General features: G+C 60.7%; 2 protein-coding genes and 1 long non-coding RNA gene across 14 annotated transcripts in view; 1 reads left to right on the forward strand and 2 right to left on the reverse strand.

Moving 5' to 3' along the window:
• Positions 1-1144: 1144 nt before the first annotated feature.
• On the forward strand, positions 1145-4998 carry LOC148220961 (uncharacterized). The gene is made up of 2 exons (XR_015808685.1): positions 1145-2004; positions 2672-4998. It is a non-coding gene; the product is annotated as an uncharacterized LOC148220961 (long non-coding RNA).
• On the reverse strand, positions 4125-14689 carry LOC106862402 (peptidyl-prolyl cis-trans isomerase A). 5 transcript variants are annotated; one of them, XM_088179998.1, is made up of 21 exons: positions 12663-12727; positions 12329-12443; positions 12038-12240; positions 11760-11952; positions 11424-11678; positions 11174-11347; positions 11017-11082; positions 10771-10942; positions 10024-10168; positions 9364-9574; positions 9176-9281; positions 8858-9015; positions 8707-8774; positions 8457-8525; positions 8098-8342; positions 7842-8017; positions 7512-7724; positions 5074-5104; positions 4879-4967; positions 4527-4699; positions 4125-4426 (listed from the first exon to the last, which is right to left on the reverse strand). In XM_088179998.1, exons 1-21 carry the CDS (start codon positions 12710-12712, stop codon positions 4291-4293), a joined length of 3048 nt encoding a protein of 1015 aa, XP_088036124.1. In that variant the 5' UTR covers positions 12713-12727; the 3' UTR covers positions 4125-4290. The 5 variants fall into 5 exon arrangements, with proteins under 5 accessions (XP_088036124.1, XP_014746901.1, XP_088036123.1 ...); XM_088179997.1 differs by lacking the exons at positions 4125-4426; positions 4527-4699; positions 4879-4967; positions 5074-5104; positions 12663-12727 and adding exons at positions 6930-7398; positions 14514-14689 and having other exon boundaries at positions 12101-12240; XM_088179996.1 differs by lacking the exons at positions 4125-4426; positions 4527-4699; positions 4879-4967; positions 5074-5104; positions 12663-12727 and adding exons at positions 6930-7398; positions 14514-14689.
• OGDH (oxoglutarate dehydrogenase) overlaps positions 14613-21081 on the reverse strand; it is a 29016-nt gene continuing 22547 nt past the window's right edge. For all 8 annotated transcript variants that reach the window (XM_014891373.2, XM_014891374.2, XM_014891369.2 and 5 more), the window contains 14 exons: positions 20498-20626; positions 19763-19942; positions 19443-19595; positions 18663-18765; positions 18337-18465; positions 17665-17815; positions 17442-17569; positions 17180-17358; positions 16960-17031; positions 16365-16487; positions 15713-15785; positions 15169-15332; positions 14912-15066; positions 14613-14828 (listed from right to left, as the gene is read on the reverse strand). In XM_014891373.2, coding sequence (XP_014746859.1) covers positions 14708-14828; positions 14912-15066; positions 15169-15332; positions 15713-15785; positions 16365-16487; positions 16960-17031; positions 17180-17358; positions 17442-17569; positions 17665-17815; positions 18337-18465; positions 18663-18765; positions 19443-19595; positions 19763-19942; positions 20498-20626 — 1860 coding nt within the window. In that variant the 3' untranslated portion in view covers positions 14613-14707. The remainder of the gene's footprint in view (positions 14829-14911; positions 15067-15168; positions 15333-15712; positions 15786-16364; positions 16488-16959; positions 17032-17179; positions 17359-17441; positions 17570-17664; positions 17816-18336; positions 18466-18662; positions 18766-19442; positions 19596-19762; positions 19943-20497; positions 20627-21081) is intronic.

Genomic DNA, 21081 nt, shown 5'->3' on the forward strand with positions numbered 1-21081 from the left:
AGAGTGGGATGTAGGGGAACAGAGGGACATGGGGAATGTTGGAGGACGTGGGGGATGTGGTGACATGGTGGGACATATGGGGCCATGGAGACATGAGTGGAATATGGGGGAGGGACAAGGAGATATTGGGGGTCATGGAAGGCACAGGAGTGGGAATGATGTGGAGGGGCATAGGGGACATGGAGGAGGGCTGTGGGAGACACCAGGATATGGGAAGATATGAGGACATCCTGGTCTGGAGCCATCACCCTGGGGAGACCTTGGGGACATGTCGGGGACATGGGAATACCCTGGTTGTCAGCCTGGGGACACTCACTGTTGGGACACCCCAGATGGAGGGACAAGGGGGTGACATCCAGAAAGGGGACCCAATGACACCCTGGGGGCATGGAGACAACTCTCTAGGGACCATCTAATGGGACAGGGAGACAGTGCCACCACAGGGGAAGGGCCACAGGGGACATCCAGTCTGGGAGGCCTCTGGGGGATGGGTGGACACAAGGACATCAGGAGGCATAGAAGGACACTGCAGGAGGACAAGGCCACCACGTGGTGGGGGAAGGGCAAGGACATGGTGGGGCCAGAACAGTGTGGAGGGGGGGGCCATTGAGTAGGGGTGGTCCTAGGGGGTTGCAGGAAGTGTTTAGGGGGTCCCAGGGGCTTCTCAACAGAGGTTTGTACTTCTCAGGATGGATTTGGGGGATCCAGAAGGTAGTGAGGAACCCGAGGGGGTCCTGGGGGCTGTGTGGGGAGATGCTGGGGTGGATTTGGGGACGTCTAATTGGGGGTTGGAGGGTCCTTGGGGGGGGTGAGATTCCCAGTCACTCTGGGGTGTAGTGAGGTTGATTTAGGGGGTCTGGAGGGGGGTTGGAGGGTTCCAGAGAGTGCCTGTGGCGTTTCTGAAGGTGGCATTTGTTGTTCCAGGGTGGACTGGGAAGAGGGCAGTCTGGAGGGGTTTGAAGGGTCCTAGTAGGTGTTTGGGGGAGTCCTGGGAGGGAGAGGTTTCCAGGTTACATTTAGGGGCTGCCAGAGGAGTCCCAGGGAGTAGAGGGTGTCTGGGGCAGAAAGGGGGGGGTGGTGGGGACGGTGGTGAATTTGAGGAGTCAGGATGTCCTTGAGTGGATTTGAGGTGTCCCAGGGGTTGTTTGTGAGGATCCCAGGGTTGATTTGGGGAGTGCAAGGTGGATTTGGGGGGTTTAGGGAGGGTGCAGTGTCCCAGGGGTTGTTAGGGGGTGAGGCTGATTTAGGGTTTCTAGAGTTGATTTGGGGGGACCCTGGGTAGATTTGAGGGGCCTGAGAGGGTGATGGGAGTTGGAGGGGAGTCCTGATGGATGTTGAGGGTCCCAAGATGGATTTGAGGGACTCCTGAGGAGCTGTTGGAGGGTACCAAGGCATCCCTGAGGGATTGGGGAGATTCAAGGGCATCCTGGGGAACACTGGGAGTCCTGGAGTGGATTTGGAAGGGTCCCAGGGGTTGTTTGGGAGGGTTCCCAAAATGGATTTGGGGAGGTTCTTGGAAGATCTGTAGAGTACCAGGGGAATTTGGGAGTCCCTGGAGGATATTGCCAGGTTCTAGGTTGTGGGGGGGAGTGGGAAGGAAAGGCAGGTGTCATGTCACAACCCACCTGTCAGGGGTGGAATGTTCACTATAAATTCTCATCAGGCTAAACAAAGATCCCAGACATGTGTCAAGGGGTCAGCCTCATGATGCACAGTTACCCAGAGATCCAGACAAAGCTCAATGCATGTGATCCACGTGGAGGAACTCATTTCCCAGTTCACTGGCAGTGATGGCCTGGAGAGACAGAGGAGCATCGATGGCGAAGTGGCTCAACCTGGTTCAGGAGTACAAAGGCAATCTCTCTTCCTCCCTTGTATTGGCTGCAGAGAAACTGTCCTGGGAGTTCCGGCAATTAGGCATCCCAGCATTCCAGAGGAATATCCTGCCCTACCCATATGGACCAGACTGACTCTGCTATCAATAGGCATCCTTTCTTCCTCAAGGTAGGATGGAGAAGGCACAAACCATTCTGACACGAGCAGCCATCCCTTGTGCCTGAACAGCTGGGCTGCTTGCCCCAGCAGCTCTAAGAGCTGGGCCATGAACCAACAGTCACTACCTGTGCCTAGAAAACCAGATCATCTCCCCCAGAGCACCAGGGAACTGGCCCCTCCCAGTCTAGGTAGGCACCTAACAGTCTGCTCCAGTCGATCCCTGTAGCTATTCAACTCAACCAGAGTGCACTGCAGGACTAGCCCAGAGCCCTTCAGCCCCCACAGAAACAGAACCCACTCTTGGACAGCTTCAGTTTCAGAATAAAGGCAGAATAATAAACACTGACCAGGAGCACAGTCGTCTGGGTTGTAACAGCAGCAAACCCAGGAACTCACCAATACTTGTATGAGGTGGGGGATGCAGATACTGGGCGTGACAGTAGCAGTGTGTGTGAGGCATGAAGTACTGTTCCTGGGCACTCTGGTACGAGGCTGAGACTGGGGGCCAGGCAGGCTGAGGAAGATGCAGTGCTTTGTGTTCACTTCTTTTTAAGCTGAAGCCCATACTATGGCCTTGGCCAAACAACTTCAGTTGCTGGGCATGTTTTGCAGCACTTTCTCCCAGTCTCAGGTTTTTGTGCATGTAATGCTGCTGCTCAATATTCTTTCCCTTCAGAGCTGCAGCTATAGTCTCCATCCAAAGGAGAGCTGTTCATCTCATGACGAAAATGCAAGAGCAGAAGAACTGGGGCTGAATGTGGATCCAATGGCTGTGTCTTGCTGCTATGAGCCAGAGGTGACCCTTGATCTTGCTGCTGGGGAGGCAAAATTCTGTGACATTCACATGCCCCTTCCCAGGGAGCACTGACATGGCTGTGCCAGAGGTCTGTCCCAGGTGTGGAGAAGGGTTGTGAGGCAACAAGTGGCTGTCCTCCCCTGCGGGGGCTGCCAGTGTGAGGGAGATGACAGTGAAGAGCAGGAGCTATAGGGAGCCTTCATTGTGCTCCAGGCCAGCCTGGGTGGAAAGTCCTCAAGGGGTGCCTGGGCACCAATGGAAGCCAAGGGCCCAGAGCACCACGGGGCTGAGGCAGGAGGGAGGCACTGAGCACGGGGGCCGTGGAGGGATGGCACGCCTGACCCCACAGGGAAAAGGGCAGGTCTGCCCAGTGCATCACAGAAAAGCTTCCCTCATACCACCTTGGTGCCTTGCAGAAGAATTTCCCTTGCCTTGTCTCTTGTGTGTCACCAGAAAGCCCCTACACCTCCTCTACTCTGCAGTCCCGGAGCAATGGGGAAGAAGCTGCTGCCGGCTTCATCTGTCTTTCAGACCCTGTGGGCTGCACCACCAGCGCTGTGGGGTCACCTCATCGACACCAGGGGTCATCCAAGGCAGAGCCCACACGTGGGTTGTGGTGGTGCAGCTCCAGGTACAGGGGATGGGAGTTCAGCGCCCTTCAGATGCTGCAGGTGCACTAAAAAAAGGGGCCAAGGGGCTAGACCTTGCTTTGCTGGACCCACAGGACCCTAGAGTTTATTCCCATCCAGGTACCTTTAAACTAGCACTGGAATCACCCTGGAGCTGGGAACCCAGCCTTGAACTGGGTGCACCAATCACCCCACTGCCAACTGCAACTGTGGCAAACCTGGAATTTTAAGAGCTGGGCACCCCCAAGCTGAGACCAATACCCCCCGACAGGGATCACTGGGACACCTATGACAGAGAACCACCTCCAAACTAGGTTGCTTTAACAGGAAGATGGCAGATGGGAGCTCTCCCTTACTGGAAAAACTGGGATCCTCATCGCAGGACAGCCCACACCAGCTCTACCAAATGTCACCTGTTGAAACAGACTGACAAAGCACCACAAGGTGGGTGTCACTGCCCTTCCCATACTTACAAGTGTAAGGCAGTCAGTAAAGGAACAGAATCCTTCCTCAGCTGAAGTACTGGGGATCCCCATGGATCAGTTCAGTGCCCAAACCAGTCTTCACTCTGGATCCTACTGAGGGCCAGGTGTAACCACCCCACTGACAGGGGTCCTTCTGCTCCCTCAACACCTTTTTCTGCTCTCACCAGTGCCAAACCCTGCCCTCCCCAGCTGGAGACAGAAGGGGACTGCTATGGCGTATGTAGTTTAACTCGTTTTATTTAGACTCGAAGGTAACTGCGGCCCAGTGGGACCGTGACCCAGTAGAAACGCAGCAGTACATCAGGACTGGAGTGGGAGCGGGTGAGCTGCAGCGGGGTGTGGTGCCCAGGCTGCCCAAGGAATGGTCAGTTGGTGAGAGAAGGGTTTACGAGAGCTGCCCGCAGTCAGTGATGGTGATCTTCTTGCTTGTTTTGCCGTCTTTGGAGCCACAGCGCTCCATGGCCTCCACCACATTCATCCCCTCCTTGACACGGCCAAAGACGACATGCTTGCCATCCAACCTGCCGGAGAAGCACCACCAGTCACAGCTTGTCCCCAATATCCCCCAATATCTCCCAGATGGAGATCCACAAGCTTCTCCTCCCATAGCCCACAACTCACCACTCAGTCTTGGCAGTGCAGATGAAGAACTGGGAGCCGTTCGTGTTGGGGCCGGCATTAGCCATTGACAGGATACCAGGGCCCGTGTGCTTCAGGATGAAGTTCTCATCTGGGAACTTCTCCCCATAGATAGATTTGCCTCCAGTGCCATTGTGGCGCGTGAAGTCACCACCCTGTAAAATAAGGCAGCATTTCAGGTCATGGGTGCAGAAGAACTCTCTGGAACTGGGTGCAGACAAGAGGCAGAACCAATCTCCCACCCTAAACCTGCCAGCATCCAACTCCAAATCCCACCGGAGTGCCAGATTGCCTCACCCACCCACCTACCCACTGCAGCAGGAGCACCACACACCTGGCACATGAACCCAGGAATGATTCTGTGGAAGCAGGACCCCTTGTAGCCAAATCCCTTCTCACCAGTGCTCAGAGCACGGAAATTTTCTGCAAAGGAAATAAAAGGCCACCATGATCAGCTTTATTTGTCAAGAGTTCAGCACAGTACTAGGGCTTGACGTGAATGCAGTGGAGACAAAGTTGCTTTACGAACCTGCTGTCTTCGGGACCTTGTCTGCAAACAGCTGTGAAGACAGGAAAGACACTTGTCAAATCTCAGCTGGTGACTGGCCACTGCCTCCCCACTCCCCGAGACTACCTTCACACCGCGGGAATCACCCCAGACACTACTTAGAGCCCAGGAACCCCCTCCAGGCGACAGCTTCTCAGCCGTGCCAGCAGCTCTAGATCCCTCCCCGCCTCACTCTGTTATCTGCAGGCTCTGAACTAACAGCTGCGGCATCGCGCGTCTCACCAGCGGGGCAGAGAAGCATTCGTTCCGCTGGCCTGGATTAAATTAAACATTAATGTGCCTGAAGCCTTCCTGGGTGGGGCGCGCGCGCGCCGCCTCCCAACGCTTCAGGAGGATTTTGGGCTGTATGCGCCACCCGTGCGAGAGCGCGGCCCCGAATCTGCAGCAGCCGCGGCGCCCGGAGCAGGCCCAGCCGTGCCAGGGATGCTCTGCGCCCCGGGCGGGGTGACAAATGCTTAGCCCTCCAGCGACAATCCCGCGGCGATCGGCTTGCCAGCACTCTCCGCCAGCATCCCCAGACTCGGGCAGCATTGCCCGGGGGAGCTCGACACGGCTCATCCCGATGCTCCGGGGGCCCTGCGATAAAATGGCGGCGAAGCAGACACGGCCGCGACCCGCAGTGGGGGTGGGGGGGGGGAACTGCCGCGCGCCCCAGGACCCGGGGCGGAGCGGAGGCGCGGCGGGAACACGGTGGTAGCGAGGCCAGCGGTAACGGGGAACCAGCAGTACTGGATCAGGTGCGAACGAACTACCCCGGGCGATGGCGCGCCCTGGGCTGGCATCGCGCCGCCGCTCCTCGAGCTCGTCGAGCGCGACGCTGCGGGGCCCTTTGTTCGCCCCGCCGGGCCAGGAGCGCCGCAGTCCCGTAGCCACACCAACGCGCTCCTGCCGCGCACGCGCAGCGCCTGCTGATCCCCCACCGGCCCCGCGCGCCCGGCAAGTAAATGGCAACGGCGCCCCCCGCCCCTCCCCAGTCGCCTCTCGCGCCCACCTCGAAGGTGACGCGACCCAGGGGCTCGCCATTGGCGGCGATGTCGAAGAAGACGACGGGGTTGGCCATGGCGAGACACGAACAGGGCAGCAGACACTCGTCCGTGCAGGAGGCGCGGCGCAGCAGAAGGAGCGCAGCGCCCCGCCGCCCCTTATATAGCGTAGAGGAGGGCCCGCCTCCCCCGCAGCACCGGCCAACGGCCGCTGGCGGAATGGCGGAGTGGCAGGGCAGACAACCAATCGGCGGCCCCGCGTTTGAAAGAGGGGGGAAGGGGGGGAAAAAGCGCGGGCGGGGCGGGGGCCGCGGTTCGGGGCTGGGCAGGGCGCGCATGCGCTGTGTGGAGAGCAAGGAGAGGCGGGATGGGGCGGGAGCGGGAGCGGGAGCGACAGAAGGGAAGGCGGGTGCGGCGTCAGGCCGCCGTGTGGGGCAGTTCAGTGGGGCGGCGGGGATACGGCGGCACCAGGGGATGGGGAGGACGGCACACACCAGGGGAGCGTGTGGGCCTTGGCTCTGCCAGAGCTGCGGCCCAGCACTGGCAGCCTACCGCTCGACGCGGGGACGGACACCCGCTTCCCCCCCTCCGCCGTCGAACTGCAGCACCGCCCGGCCGGCCCCGGTTAATGATTGACGCCACAGGTCCCGGCCGGGCCGCCGCTGCTCGGGGATAGGGCAGAATTCCCTCGCTACTCGGGACACACCCCTCCCCCCGCTGCCCGGAGAGAGGGCTGGATCCGCCCGCCAACCGAGGATCGTCCCTGCTTGCCCGGAGAGGGGTTGCGGGGCCAGCTTCACAGCGGGATGACAAAAGATGGGGGGACACACGTGACCCTGCAGAAGGATCTTTTAATAGCCGTCGGGGACATACAGGGCAACTCGGCGCGGGTGCAGTGCGAGCTGAGCTCCGCACCCCACACCAGACCAGTGCGGTATAAGGGGCAGCAGCATTTGCACATTGATAGGGGGGCACGGGCAGCCCCGCAGTGACGCACTTGCCTTTAAATATGGGGAGTCTCAGGGGAGCAGTAGTGTTTCTACACTATATACAGCCTTGTGCTTCTGGGGGGGCTCAGCCCGTCTGTCCCATCGCAGCCCTTTGAGAAAGCCCCCGCTGTGGGGGTCCCAGCTCTGCAGCGGGCAGGGGCACACAGTGCTGCCCCCCAGCCCCTGGAGGGGGGGGCGAGGATGGCTCAGTTATTCTCGAAGAGGGAGAGGAGGTCATCGTTGCTGCTGCTGGGGAGGTCGGGGGGCCCAAGGTAGGAGAGCAGCTCGTCAGGATTCGTCAGCTCGGGCAGGAGCTGGGGGCGGCAGTGTGTGATGATCGGCTCCCTGCAGCTTCTGCCCACCCCCCTGCAGCAGCTGGGGTCCCGAGCCAGCAGCAGGACCCTTGTCCACCCCTATGAGTACTCACGTCGAGGGTAGGCTCCGAGCCATCACCCGCCGCGGCCATGCTGGGTGTGGGGGGGAAGACCAGGTCGGCAGTCTGGGCCGGGGGTCCCAGGGGTTGCCGTGCCACTGCGCTCCGGGAGTGCAGCGTGGAGGCTGGCTGGCTGCCCGAGGGAGTGTTGTGCAGCCCCGTCTGCACTGCAGGGTGGGACGGCTCCATTCGTCCTGGTGGGGGAAGCTGGCGAGAGGGGGGAAAGCATATAGCCGTGAGACCTTCCGTTCCCTGGGACCCCTCAGACCTCCCAGTGAGACATGGGGGCTTGGGGGGAGTCCCCCCACCCATAGCCCAGCTGACCTGTGCAGGCAGAGGGGGCACAGGAGGCTTCTCAGGGGCCAGAAGGCCACCTGGGATGTTGGGCTGGTAGGAAATGGAGGGGGGCCCTGGTGTGAAGTCACTCAGCGTTGAGGTGCCAGGGACGCCAGGGGTGGCAAAAGGCTCTGGGAAGCCCCCAGGACCCAGAAAGCTGGAACCTGAGAGAGGAAATGGGGCAATTGGGGGACACACATACGGGGATGGGGTTCAGTCCTGTCCCTCATGGGTCCCCCCGTACCCGGGGTGCCGTAGTCGGTGGCAGCCCCCACTGGAGGTTGTGACAATGCTGGGAAGGGCACAGAGCCAGGCCCCAGAGCTGCAATCATCTCCATGATGTTGGGCAGCACCATGTGCGCGGGACTGAGTGTCCGGCACCGCTTCAGTGCTGGCCCCTCTGGTTCCTCCTTGATGTGGACATCAGGTTTGATAGGGACAGGTTTCCAGCTGCAGGTCGGGTCGATGGTGATCTCCTCATGCTCTGAACTGTGGGCAGCAGGAGGGCAGGGGAAGTGAGGTTGAGGGCACTGGCTGCACAGACCCTCAGGGGTGGCACAGGACCAGGTATGGATGCCAGACAGCCAAAGGGAATGCACTTACTTCTGGATGTAGATCAGGATGCCCAGCATGTACTGGTCAACCTCCAGCCCCTCCAGCAGGGCTGTCTTACTGCAGGCAGAGTGAAGGCAGGGTGAGATAAGGGAACCTCCACCAGACAAGAACCTCCTCCTAGGGCAAGAACTACTCCTCTCCCAAGGCAGGAAATATATCCCCCACAGGTAGCGAAGCACACACCCATGCCCGACAGGCAGGGACACCACGGCATGGCCCCATAGCGGCCCCCACTCACTTGCAGACAGGACACCGCCACGTCCCCCTCTCACAGTTGAGCTGCAGGTATGACTCCAGGTCAAAGCACTGTGGGGGAGAGCAGCAGCTGAGATGAAGGGGGCAGGATATTGGATGGGGGATACCCCCAGCACCGTCACCACCACCCCTACCTGTATGTGCCGGCAGTCATGACCCCTGGCTGGAAGCTGGATCCTTCGGAAGGTGATAGGGCACTTGAGGGACACCTTGATGGCCGTCTGCTCCACGCCATCTTCACCATTGGGCCCTGGTGTCCCCGGGATGGTCCCACTGCTGAAGTTGCGCTTGACTGGGAAGGTGGGGGCGAGGGGCATCAAGGGTCAGAACCAGGACACTGGGATGGGGTGGCACCGTGGTGGCACCTGGGCAGTAGTGCACCATCACCCCCATCCTGCTGCGGCCTCCCTGCCACGGTGCATCCTCCCAACTCCCAGGACCCAGGTGCTCACTTTTGGTGATGCAGTGCTCAGCGGGGAGCAGGCGCTTCTTGATGAGCCCCTGCAGCACTGAGCGCACCGAGGGCCGATGCACCAGCTGCAGGACGAACAGGTGGGACTGTGGAAAGATGGGAGGCTGAGCTGTGGCCCCAGCCACCACCCTCCCTCCCTCCTCTCCTGGTACCCTCCTGGTGACTCACACAGCAGCAGGCGGTGACAGTGATCTGGATAGTGTTTCTGCCGGGCTGGCAGACGTGCTTCAGGTAGAGCGGCTTGTGGGAGGTCTTGTTGTCACCACGCTCAATGGTGAGCGGTGTGGCGTTGACGCTCACCTGCACGGAGGCCGGCCAGTTGGTGTTCATCTGCCGGTCCTCGTGGTGGTAGCACTTGAACTGCAGCTCCAGGTCAGGCCTGGGGGCAGGCAGGGGGTGTGTCCGCACGCGAGCCACTGCACCATGTGTCACCACAGCATGCTGCTCCAAGCCATGCAGAATCATGCAGTGCTAAACCACTGTGTCAAATGGCACTGTGACAAACCACACAGCATAGCACTGTGCCAGTCCACACCACGTCCCACCGTGCTGTGCTATGACGAGCCACACCCCAAACTGCCAGGCTGTGTCATAACATGCCAAATACCACGATACCACGCTGAACCATGGCAAGTACAGCTGCGCCAAGTCACACTTCACACTGTGATGCAGGACAGCGCCGTGCCAAGCAACACCAGGCCACACGGCACCATGCAGTGCGCAGTTGTGCTGCCCAGCACAGCCTCACACCACACCACACCACATGATGTACGGCACCCCACCAAGCAGCACCGTGTGACACTACAAAAGGTGCTCCAGGGCCCCCACCTCATCATGAGGGTCTTGTAGACAGAGTCACGGAGCTGGAAGACGTGGTTGCTGACAGCCAGGTTGTGCTGCAGGCGGAAAGGCTCCAATACCACGCCATCCCGCACCGGGAAGGTCAGTCGCAACTCCTCGCCGGGGGGCGGTCCTGCGAGACGCCGCCATCAGGGAAACACACACCTTTCCCCTCGGGCCCCAGCCACACCCTGGCCATGCCCCAGCCGCGCCCCGCCCACTGCACAAAGATCCACCTCGCAAGAAGCTCAACCTCCGCTACGCGGCCGTCCCCCACACGGAAACCGCAGTCCCATGCAAGAAGCTCCTCCCACTCACAGTGGCCCCACCTCCGGGAGCCACCCCACTCCAACCCCTATGGAGGAAGCCCATCCCACCGAAGATTCCTCCCGCTCGCTCCAGGAAACCACGTCCTATCCAAGCTCTCCCAAGGCAGATGGTCCCATCCTAAAAGTAGAAGCCCCCCACCAAACCACTGTCCCTGATAAAGCCCCGCCCCCTGAGGCCACACCCCTTTAACAAGCCCCTCCCGTTACTGTCCCACCCCCACAGGCAGCCCACCCCTGCCTCAATCAGCTCCCAAACCCTGGCTGTGGTCACGCCCCCTTCTCTGAAGCCCCTCCCACCCTCCATTTAAAGGCGCAAAGGCCACAGAGCTGCTAGAAGCGGTGCTGCCTTGAGGCATGGGGGTGATCTCTGTGAAGTGCCCCCCTCACCCGGACCAGGGACACCTACCCGAAGGGGAAGGGTGCAGGGGGGCAACGCTGGGCTTCATGTCTGCCAGGAAGGGTGACTTGACATCCTGACCAGGGGACGCATAGGCGGGGATGCCACTGCCTGGCGTCATGGGTGGCGTGGGGTTCCTGGCCAGTGGTGAGCTGGGGTACCCCGGCAGCGACCGGCCCGGCTGTAGAGGCAGCATGCGCCCTCAGCGTCCAGCCAGGCCAGCACAGCACTCACCCCACCTGCTGCCAGACTCACCCCATTGACGGCTGCTTGGCTGTAGGTGCTGAAGCTGGTGCTCTGCCCATTGAACTGATCAGCTGGCTATGGGAGGAGGAGGGTCTCCAGGGGCTGGCACCGGGGAATGGCAGACACCCGGACCTCCACCCCTTGCCCACCGTTCCCCCTGTGGTACCTTGTAATAGGGTCCAACACTGCCTGAAGCGGAGAGGTACTGGCCCACGCTCTGCTGCAGCCTGTGACCAGGGTATGAGGGGGACGGAGCGGAGGACTGGGGGGCGCTGGGGCCATACTGGGCACCAGCTGCAGTGTACTGCCCGCCCTGGAGGTACTGCTGTGCTGGGTACCCCTGTGGGGCCAGGGAGTCAGCACCAGTGGGAAAGGGGGTCACCATATGCCATAGCCTCCACCAACGCAGCACTCACCTCATTGGCGTATGCCCGCTTAAGGCTCTGGCGGGGCAGCTGCTGGCTCTGGGAAGGGCCAGGGTAGGCGTGCTGAGGCACTCGCTGCCCACCATAGAGGGGGCCAGTCCCGGGCGCCCGCACTGGGCTCATGCTCACAGGGGAGACACCAGAGGGGGCCACAACACCTGTCATGCCAGCCGGGCTCATGCTGTTGGGGCCACGGGGCCCAGCATGAGGCAGGAACTGGCTGCTGAAAGACTGCCCTGTGCCCATCTGCAGCAACGAAGAGAGAGGGGTCATGGCAGGGCAGGAGGGGCTGTCAGTGCCCCGGTTCTGCCACAGCCAGGCTCTTACCGCACCGTACTGGCTCAGCTCCTGGCTCTGTTTCTCCTGCAGTGCTGCCACCGTCGCTGTGGCTGTGGCTGTGGCTGTGGCAGCAGCTGCAGCCACAGCAGCAGCAGCTGCTGCCTGGGTGAAATCAGCAGTGGCCCGGCTGGCGTGTGAGGGGAGCCCCATCCCTCCGGGGCCACTCGGGCCACCATTGTAGCTGGAGCACAGAGAAGCAGAAAGGCACATGCAGTGGCCCTCCAGCAGGGCACATGCCAGGCCACAAAGCACAGGGCTGGCCTTACCTGGCAGGGAAGCCCGGCCCACTGGGGTAGGTGTTGCGGCCATAGACACTTGGCTGCACATACCCCTTCCCTGGTGGCCCCTCAGCAAAGGGCTGCTGTGGCAGGAACGGTGGTGAGCTCATGCCCGAGCCGGTGCTTGCCATGCCAGGCATCAGCGGGGTGCTGGAGCTGTTCCCCCCAGGGCCCATGGGGCTGCCAAAAACCTGGAGGGTGCAGAGGGAAGCAGTGGGTCAGGTAGGGGCAATGGCATCCAGGTCCGAGGTGTTCCTGGGGCAGGGGTGCTACTGGTACCTGGCTCTGGGAGGGGTTGCTGACACCCCAGACAGTGGTTACCACGGAGAGGGATCCCGGTGGCTGATTGGTGCTTGGTTGCCAAGGAACAGCCTCGTATGCAAATGAACCATCACTAGAAAGAAAAACAAATTAATGAAGATGAAGGACAGAGGGATGGAGGGACAGAGGGGACTGGGGGATGGAAGGATTGAGGAAATGGAGAGATGAAGAATGGAAGGGATGGAGGGACAGACATGGGAATGGATGCATGAATGCATGGATGAAAGGATGGAGGGATGGATGGGGGCGACAGATGCATGGATGGATGGAGGGACGCTGCCCCGGCGCCCACCCGTGGGGCGCAGGCGGCAGCGAGGGTTTCATGGGGTTCATGGAGCTCATCAGCGGGTTTGGGCTGGGTCTTCCGAGGCCGCGGCGGGCACTGCGGGACGGCGGCACCGTCTGTCACTGGGGCTGCGGGAAGCAGTGGAGCGGCGGGTGAGGGGCAGCCGCCCCCGGAGAGGCCGGGGCGGGGGGGGGACAGCCCGTAGGCGTCGCAACCCCCCAGCCTCCGCGGCCGGGACTTGGCGTCCGGCCCGCGGCTGGCACGGGGCGCCGGCCGGCACGCGCCACCCCCTCTCCGGGCCGCCCCCCCGCGCCGGCCAACGCAGCGTCAGACCTCCCCGGGGCGGCGGGCGCCGGGGGGGAGCCACGGGGACTTCCCGGGGAAGGGACGCGGCCCCCCGCCCGGCACCCCGCTGCCCGGGGTATTTCCAGCCGGGCCTGGCAGCGGGGGCCCGCGGGGTCACCGGCGCTTTCTGTTCCTCCCGGCGCCGCGGGAGGGCGGCGGAGACGGGGTCGCCGCGAGGAAAGACACGGAGAGGGGATCACCCGCAGAGGGCCTACCCCGTGTCCCGGGAGCCGCCACCACGGAGCCACTGGCCCCCGGCGCCCCTCGCCCGCGGTGACAGCCCCCTCCACTCCTTCCCCGGCGGCACCGCACGGACAGGCCCCGGGACCGGGCCCCCCATTGCCATGGCAACCGCTCCCACCACCCCCACCACGGCGGAGGGGGCCCGCGGGGGCACCGCCAGCCCCGCCCGTCTTCCCCCCCCGCCCGTGCCCCCGCCCGGCGCTCCCGCTCTCACCGCGGCGGCGGCCCAAGATGGCCCTGGCGGCGCGGGGCGCGCGCGGCTGCGCGGAGGCTGCGCGGGATCTTCAGCTGCGCGCGGCCGCAGCTCCGCGGGGGGCGGGGCCGGGGCCGGGCCACGGCCGCGCACAATGGGACCGAGCGCTCATCAGTACGCGGGCCCCGCCCCCGCCCGGCCAGGCGCGGATAGCCGAGCGCCGAAGAAGGACCCGGGCTGCGGGGAGCAGAGGAGCGCGCGCCCCCGCGTGCCCCGTGTAGCCCCGCCAGGGGCAGCGCGTGCGGCTGCACGACGGGCGCTGCGATCGCAGCGGCGGGACCGCGAGACGCGCGTGCATACGGCACTTTGCACGTGCGCACGCCTGTGAAGGGGTTGCGCGCAGGGACGCGGACCCGCCCGCGCCGCACGGACAGCGTGCGATGACACCATGTGCGACCCGGTGTGTGACAGCACAGCCACGGGTAGGCGAGGGGGTGTGACACGCGTACCCTCCGACCTCCCTCCTGCAGCTGAAAGACCAGCGTCGCACCGAAAAGCCGCGGTGGGTTCTGGGGACACCGAAAGCGAGTCCCAGCTGAGGTTGCCCTCGTCGCCTTCACCCCCCAAGGGAGGACGCGGTGGGCTCTAGAGATGCCAACAATGAGCCACATTCGGGGATCACCTCCCTCAACCCCCACTCAGGATCTCCAATGAGAGGAAACACCACTTAGCACCAGCTCTGTCCGTGTGGGGGCTGAGAGCTGGGGGATGGTGCAGACACAGAGGGGGAAAAACGGGCTCCCCAAGGACAGGCAAAACTGAGACAGCGGCACAGCACTCTCACACCTGCCTGGGCCCTCAGGACGTGCATATGCCCTATCTCCCTCCTCCAAGAGGCAGTGGCTGCACAGGGGCTAGTCCAAGACTGAGGAACTGCGAAGAATCTGACTCGTTGCACTGGATACTCCCATAGAAAAGCTCTGGGGACCACAGCCTCTTGGGGGGGTATGGGATATCCTCAGAGAAGAGCCCCAGGGACCAGTCATTCCACGGGTTTGGAGGGCCATGGGTCTTACCCACCACGGCAGCAGGCAGCCCCCAAACCCTCATGCTCCCAAGGTGGCTGCACTGGTGCCACCCTGGCATGAGGCAGACAAGGACTCCAGGCACTAATGTGGGGTTGACAAGATCTGTAGTTGAGGGGGGGAGGCGAGTGAAGGACAGCGATATGGACAGACAGACAGAGGAGCATGCTGTGCCGCGCCGGTGCTCAGGCCAGGTCCTTGAAGGCATCGAGGTTGAAGGCCGTGTCGAGGAGCCGCTGCAGCTCTGTCAGGTGGGTTTTCTTATTGCCAGTGGCAGGGGCAGCTGCTGGCTCCCGCCCTGCATACCTGCCAGGGAGAAGGTGGGCCATGAGAAGGGTCTGTACTGACAAATGCCCTACCAGCCTCACAGCCACCCCCTGCATCCTTACCAGACAGGCTTGGCACGGTTGATGGTGGTGCGAAGCCGGGGTTTGACATAGTCATAGTAGCCCTGGTTCTTGTGCTCCTCCTGGCACCACACCAGCTCGGCAGCTGGGTATTTCTGAGCTTCCCGCTGGAGGAGGTCAAAGGGGAACGGGGAGAGCTGCAAGAGACACAAATTGGTGTCACTGGAGACATGGGGCAGCATCTCAGGGGCTGCAGAACCCCCAGCCCGCAGGAATGGCAGTGGCAGGACCCTGCTCACCTGTTCCACCCTGGTGATGGCCACATCAGCCTCCATCTGCCGGGCCTTGCGCTCGCGGGTCAGGTCATAGTACACCTTGCCAGTGCAGAACAGCACCCGCTTCACCTGCTCGGGGTTCTGGGCCGCAGGGCCACTGTCAGGGATGACACGGAGGAAGTGGGTGCCTGCCAAGGAAGAGAATGGCACCCTGAGCCACAGCAGTTCACAGCACTGTGCCAGCAGCCACTGCACCCACATCCCATGCCAGCCCCTTCCAGGACCCTGAGGCAGAGTCAGTTGACCCAGGTACAGGCACAACTCCCACTACAAACCATCACGTGCCACTTGGGGCTGCCAAATCCCAGCGGCAAGTGGCTGTGAGGGTCTCTCGAGGGTGCTCAGCCCTAATGACAGGAGACTCCCGTGTGCCAAGGAGATGGCCCTGACCTCACTCGGCCACTCTCCAGCATGGGAAGGCTGCTGCCAGGCAGACTTTACCCAAGACCTGCCCTTCACCCTGCGGAGCGGCGCGGGGGGAACACAGGCAGCTCTGTGCTACTTGTACCTGGCAGCATGTCATCGAAGCTGGAGCGGGCTTCGGGGTGGCGCAGCAGCGACTTTGGAGTGAAGATTATCAGCTGGAGTGGGGGATAAGAGGCAAAGTACAGTGGTCAGCCCTGCCAGGAACACCTCCCCTACAAGCCAGTGCTGGAGCAGCCACCTGCCTGCCCTCCCCTGCCCATCCTGCCTAAGCAAGGGAGCAGCTGCCAGAGATTTGCTTCTCACTCAGCTGCACTGCTCTGCCAGATTGGGCACCCCATTCCCGACAGCACCAACCATCCCAGTGGGGATGTCCCCTGGGGAAGAGGCGGAGGGGGCTACCAGAGACCTGCCTGTCCCATGGCTGGAGCTAACGAGAAGTGGCTGAATTAGGTTATGTATTATGTAGACTGAATTAGCAGTGTCTATGGGCTCCAACAGCTCTGACCTCCCTGTGGAGTTTGGGAAGGGGTCACAGCCCCTGCAGCCCATACAAGCCAGCAGCTGCACATCAAGCGTCAAGCCAGTCCTGAGCACTATGAGGTCCTTGGTCAGACAGAGGCCAACTGCCCATGTCTGAGGTGCAGGAAGAAGCTGCCCCCAGCCCCATCCCAGTCCAGCAGGGACACAGTGCCCTGCCTGGGCACCAAGCTGGGCACAGAGCTGTTGGCACTGACCGGTTTGCGGAAGGGCAGGAGGATCTGGCGCCGGAGGACGTGGAAAAAGTTGGCTGGAGTGGAGCAGTTCACGACAATCCAGTTGCACTCATAGAGCTGACGCACATCAAAGTCATCCAGCTTCTGCCTCGGCCAGTACAGGTGAGGGGATTTCAGGAAACACAAGGTACCTCTTGGCCTCATGGCTCCAGCATCAGGGAGAAAAGTGGTCCCCAGCCCTCCCTCCCTCCCTTTCTTTCCTTCCTTCCCTCTTCCTTCCTTTCCCTCACTCTCCAGAGCACAGAGACCCACCTGAGAGAGGCTCCAGGGCTATGCCCTCCATCTTGGTCTAGTCATGGGAGAGGCCAGCAACCCCCTCTCATGCCACTTACAGGGCCACCTCTGCCTCAGACTATGCTGCAGCCCCAGGTTCCATGGAGGTGTAGCCTGGGCACCAGCTTTCCCCAAACCCTCCGGGCAGCATGACACCAAGGCATCCCATGCCTCCTGCCATTGGCTCCCACTGTGCTAAGCCCACACAGCTGCCCTCCACCCAGCCCAATCCAGGGCACAGGAGGGCCAGTCTGAGCACCACACCGTAAGGGCCACCACTCACGGGGAAGACATCAGGATCATCGTTGCACATCTGCAGAAATCGCTCTGGGCGGGCAGAGGAGTGCTCAGGACCCTATGGGGATCAAGAAGGGAGATGGTCACTGTGGGCCAAGGCAAGAATGAGAACCCAACGTCAGGCACTGCCATGTCATGAGCAGTGCTCTGCCCGTGCCACTGCCATCCAGGGTTCTGCCTCCAGGGTGAGTCAGGGGAGTCCTTACCATGCCCTCCATGCCGTGGGGGAGCAGCAGGACAATGCCGTTCTGCCTGACCCACTTGGCCTGCCCAGGACAGATGAACTGGTCGATGATGCATTGAGCAGTGTTGTGGAAATCCCCAAACTGGGCTTCCCAAAGCACCAGGGCATTGGGACTGGCCATGGCAAAGCCCAGCTCAAATCCTGAGGAATGGAAGAGTAGTGAGAGGGTTGGGTTACCCTTCCAGAGCAGCCTCACCCTAGGCAGTGAGCACAGACCTACTCACCCAAGACACCATACTCTGACAGGGAGCTGTTGCAGACCGTGTATGGAGCCTGGTTGGGCCAGAGGTGGTTCATGGGGATACAGGTCCTCTTGTCCACATTCTGATCATGCAGGACATGGTGGCGATGGCTGGAAAAGGGAGAAGAGTAACTTGACTGTCAGCCTTTGGATCCCTTCTGGAAGGGCTGGAATTGCCTTTAAAGCCTCCAAAAGCAGGGCTTTACCTAAATGTCCCCCTTTCAACGTCCTGGCCACTCAGGCGGATGTGGATGCCCTCTTTGAGCAGGGAGCCAAATGCCATGTACTCTGCCAGGGCCCAGTCGACTGTCCGGTTCTTCACCATCTCCCCACGGGTTTTCAGAATGCGGCTCAAACCTGCCAGGACAGGAGCCGGTTCATAGCCAGCATGGGACAGAGCTCTAGTGGCATTAGGTTTGTTCCACAACCAGCCCACAGACTGACAAACTGCAAGTGCCATGGGCAGAGGAATGGATTCACCTCTTCTGGAGGGATGAACCATGGATGAGGAATCAGGACTGCAGGGAAGGATCAGCTCCAAAGAAGAGCTATTCCTTGGTTCGCTTCCCTTACCCACATCTCCCTCGTGAACAAGTTCTCATAGAGCCTAGTTAAGAAGGAACCTTAAAGATTATGCAGCCTCAACCCCTCCTATAGGGGCTTCTTGCACTAGGAGGGACACCTTCCAGTAGACCAAGTTGCTCCAAGCCCTGTCCAACCTGGTCTTGAACACACGGGGAGGATCCACACCCTTAACGTTCTGCCCACACATACTGAAGCAGTCTAATACGTCCTTTCCTTCCAGGCCATATCCCAGCCCTATCTCACATCTCTCCAGAACAAATCTCCAGTCTGGCACAGTTTTCACAAGCTCCTACCTCCATGGATAGTGAAATCCTCCACTGGCACCGAGCTGGCCACTTGACCAATGTGCGTCAGGTCCTCTTCATTGAGGCCAGTGGAAGGGCAGGTCATGCTCCGGGGCTGCCCATCCAAAGTGAAGAAACCTGTCGGAGAAGGAGAATGTGCCAGACCTGTGGGAAGACCTCAGGTCACAGACACCCTCAAGCAAAGGTGGGGACACGAGGAACGGGAAGAGCACCACTAACCTCCCCTGTTGGATGGTTTACTAGAAAATCTCTGCCATGGCTCTGGAGAGGCCAGGTGCTTTGATATGGCCTCCAGATCACTACTAGTGCCTTACCTGGCCAAGGTGAGTCCAGCCAGTGCTTGATGTGCAAGATCTTCTCATCCTTGGATCTGGCATGGGCCTCCTCACAAATCTTATCGTACTTGGCAATTTCCTCCTGAAAGGCAGAACAACATTAACGGGGGATCTCTAAACAAGGGTGTTGAGCCTGAAGACCTCAGTGTAAGCTTGCAAGGGTGCTGGAGGGCAGAGGTGGCCCCCACAGCAGGAAGTCCCAAAGCTGTGCAGTTCAGCCTCAGAGAGAACAGCCACAGCTGGGACCTCTGTACCCCAAGGCATAGCTCTGCTACGCTCAGAGCTGACATCTTGTGTCCAACCCTACTGATGCTGAAAGGTGGTGCCAGGGCAAGCAGGGCTGGCGAAGCCTCTGCATCGCGAGCTGCCCAAGCAGCAGAACCGGGACAGGATCTGCCCCAGATATGCGTGGCCACAGCAATCCTGAGCACTGGGACCCGCCTGTGTTACAGTGGCCCAGAGCTGCATGGCCTGTTCCACACTGATCACGGGGTGATCCTTGAACTAGATGTTCCTGCACTTTTCAGAGAAGGCACAGTTCAAGAATGAGCCTTGGCTCTGAACTCCATCGCTGCCAGGTCTGCAGTGCATGCCCAACCTCAGCACAGCTCTGCCACCTTTAGGTTACAAGCACAAGCACATGGTTCCTGTAGGCCCATGTGGGCCCTTCATATGGTTCACACCCAGGTCTGAACCACATAAGTAGTTTTCCCTGGAGATGCCACCAGCAGTTTTCCTTTCAGGCCCCACAGATGGTACCTCATACTCCGGCTGATTTACCACCCCCTGGGAAATCAGCAGCTCTGCGTATTTCTGCAACACTGGCTTCTGTTTCCGGATCTGTTTGTACATCAAGGGCTGCGTGAACATAGGTTCATCCATCTCATTGTGCCCATTGCGCCTGTAACAAACCTGCCAGGAAAGGAAAGAGCCTTTGAATGCAGCTGCCTGTGACCTAGCACTCCAAAAGCACTTGGGAGCTACCTGGATCATGTGAGCTAGGGTCCCGAACAGTCCAGGAGGGACCCAAGCACACCCCTGGCAGTCTCAGGTTTATGGACTTGTGCCAGATTCCTTACCAAATCCACCACCACGTCCTTGTGGAAGGTGCTTCGCCATTCTGCTGCCACATTGCACACATAGACAACGGCCTCTGGGTCATCCGCATTGACATGGAAGATGGGCGCATTGACCACGCGGGCTACGTCGGTCGGGTACGGGGAGGAGCGAGCCATCCGAGGGTCTGTTGTGAAGCCAATCTGTAGCGAGTGTGGGGAAACAGGATGTGCACAGTGTTACCAACTGGATTTGGGATACAGCTTTGCTATGTAGCTCCTTCCTTGGACACTGATGTCACAGCTGGCTTGGCGTGAGGTAGGTGCACTTTGCTGTTCCAAGAAACTTTCCACAGAGCTCCTAGGGCTGCAACCTCAGCGGCTGCAGCTGGGCTGTGGATACACAATCTGCCTGTCTCCTGTGTCTGGACACAGTGGCACATCCTGGTACCCGCTGCAGCTGTGGGGACAGGCTGGTCCCAGTGAAACGCCTCTGGTTTGTGGTGGCAGACAGGATCAGCCCTATCAGACCTCGCACGCTGAGCATCAGGTTGTATCACCTCTGCACCAGACTGGGCTCAAAAGCTGCTGCTGTTGAGCAGCTGGATGAGAAGGTACCCCCTGCTGACCCCAGGTTAGGGCTCCTGCCAGGAACACTGGCAGGGAAACAGCTGCTGCTGGTTCCAGCTACGTCCTTCCCCAAAGCCTGCAGAGACAGCTCTGCCAGGAACCCACAGGCACAGGGTATTTGCTCCTCACCTGGTTGTTGACCACAACATGAACAGTGCCATGGGTGGTGTAGGAGGGAAGGTCGCTCAGGTGAAATGTCTCGTACACAATGCCCTGCCCTGCAAATGCAGCATCTCCATGCAGGAGGATGGACATCACCTGAGAGAGGGGAAGCCATGGTGGTCATCAGGGACAGTGAACACGGCACCACCAGGAAAGGGCCCAGCTCTCCTCCCCGCGAGCTTTCAGCATCCCAGAAAGGGCATGGAGCAGTTCATCAACACATCCAATGCTTTCCCAGGGGATGGGAGTGGAGTCAGCCATGGCTGACACACCAGAGACTGTGGTCACCAGCCCCACCCCACCAGCAAGGGCAGCACACTTGGGGCTCCCTGAGCAGACAGCAAAACAACACCCAGTATGCCCCAGCTGGGAAGCAAGTCCCATTCCCAAATACATACATCCCAAAGCGAGGTCTTTTTCTCACTGGAGCAAGAAAAGAAGAAAGCCCTGTTACCTCACACTTTCAGCCCAGAAACCCCATGGGCAGGAGCGGGCCCAGAAGCTTCAGAGCCACTTTTGTCACCATCCCAGGGGCTGGCTGAGGACACCGC

Source organism: Sturnus vulgaris, chromosome 28 (genome assembly GCF_052056855.1).
Source record: "Sturnus vulgaris isolate bStuVul1 chromosome 28, bStuVul1.hap1, whole genome shotgun sequence".
Taxonomy (NCBI): Eukaryota; Metazoa; Chordata; class Aves; order Passeriformes; family Sturnidae; genus Sturnus; species Sturnus vulgaris.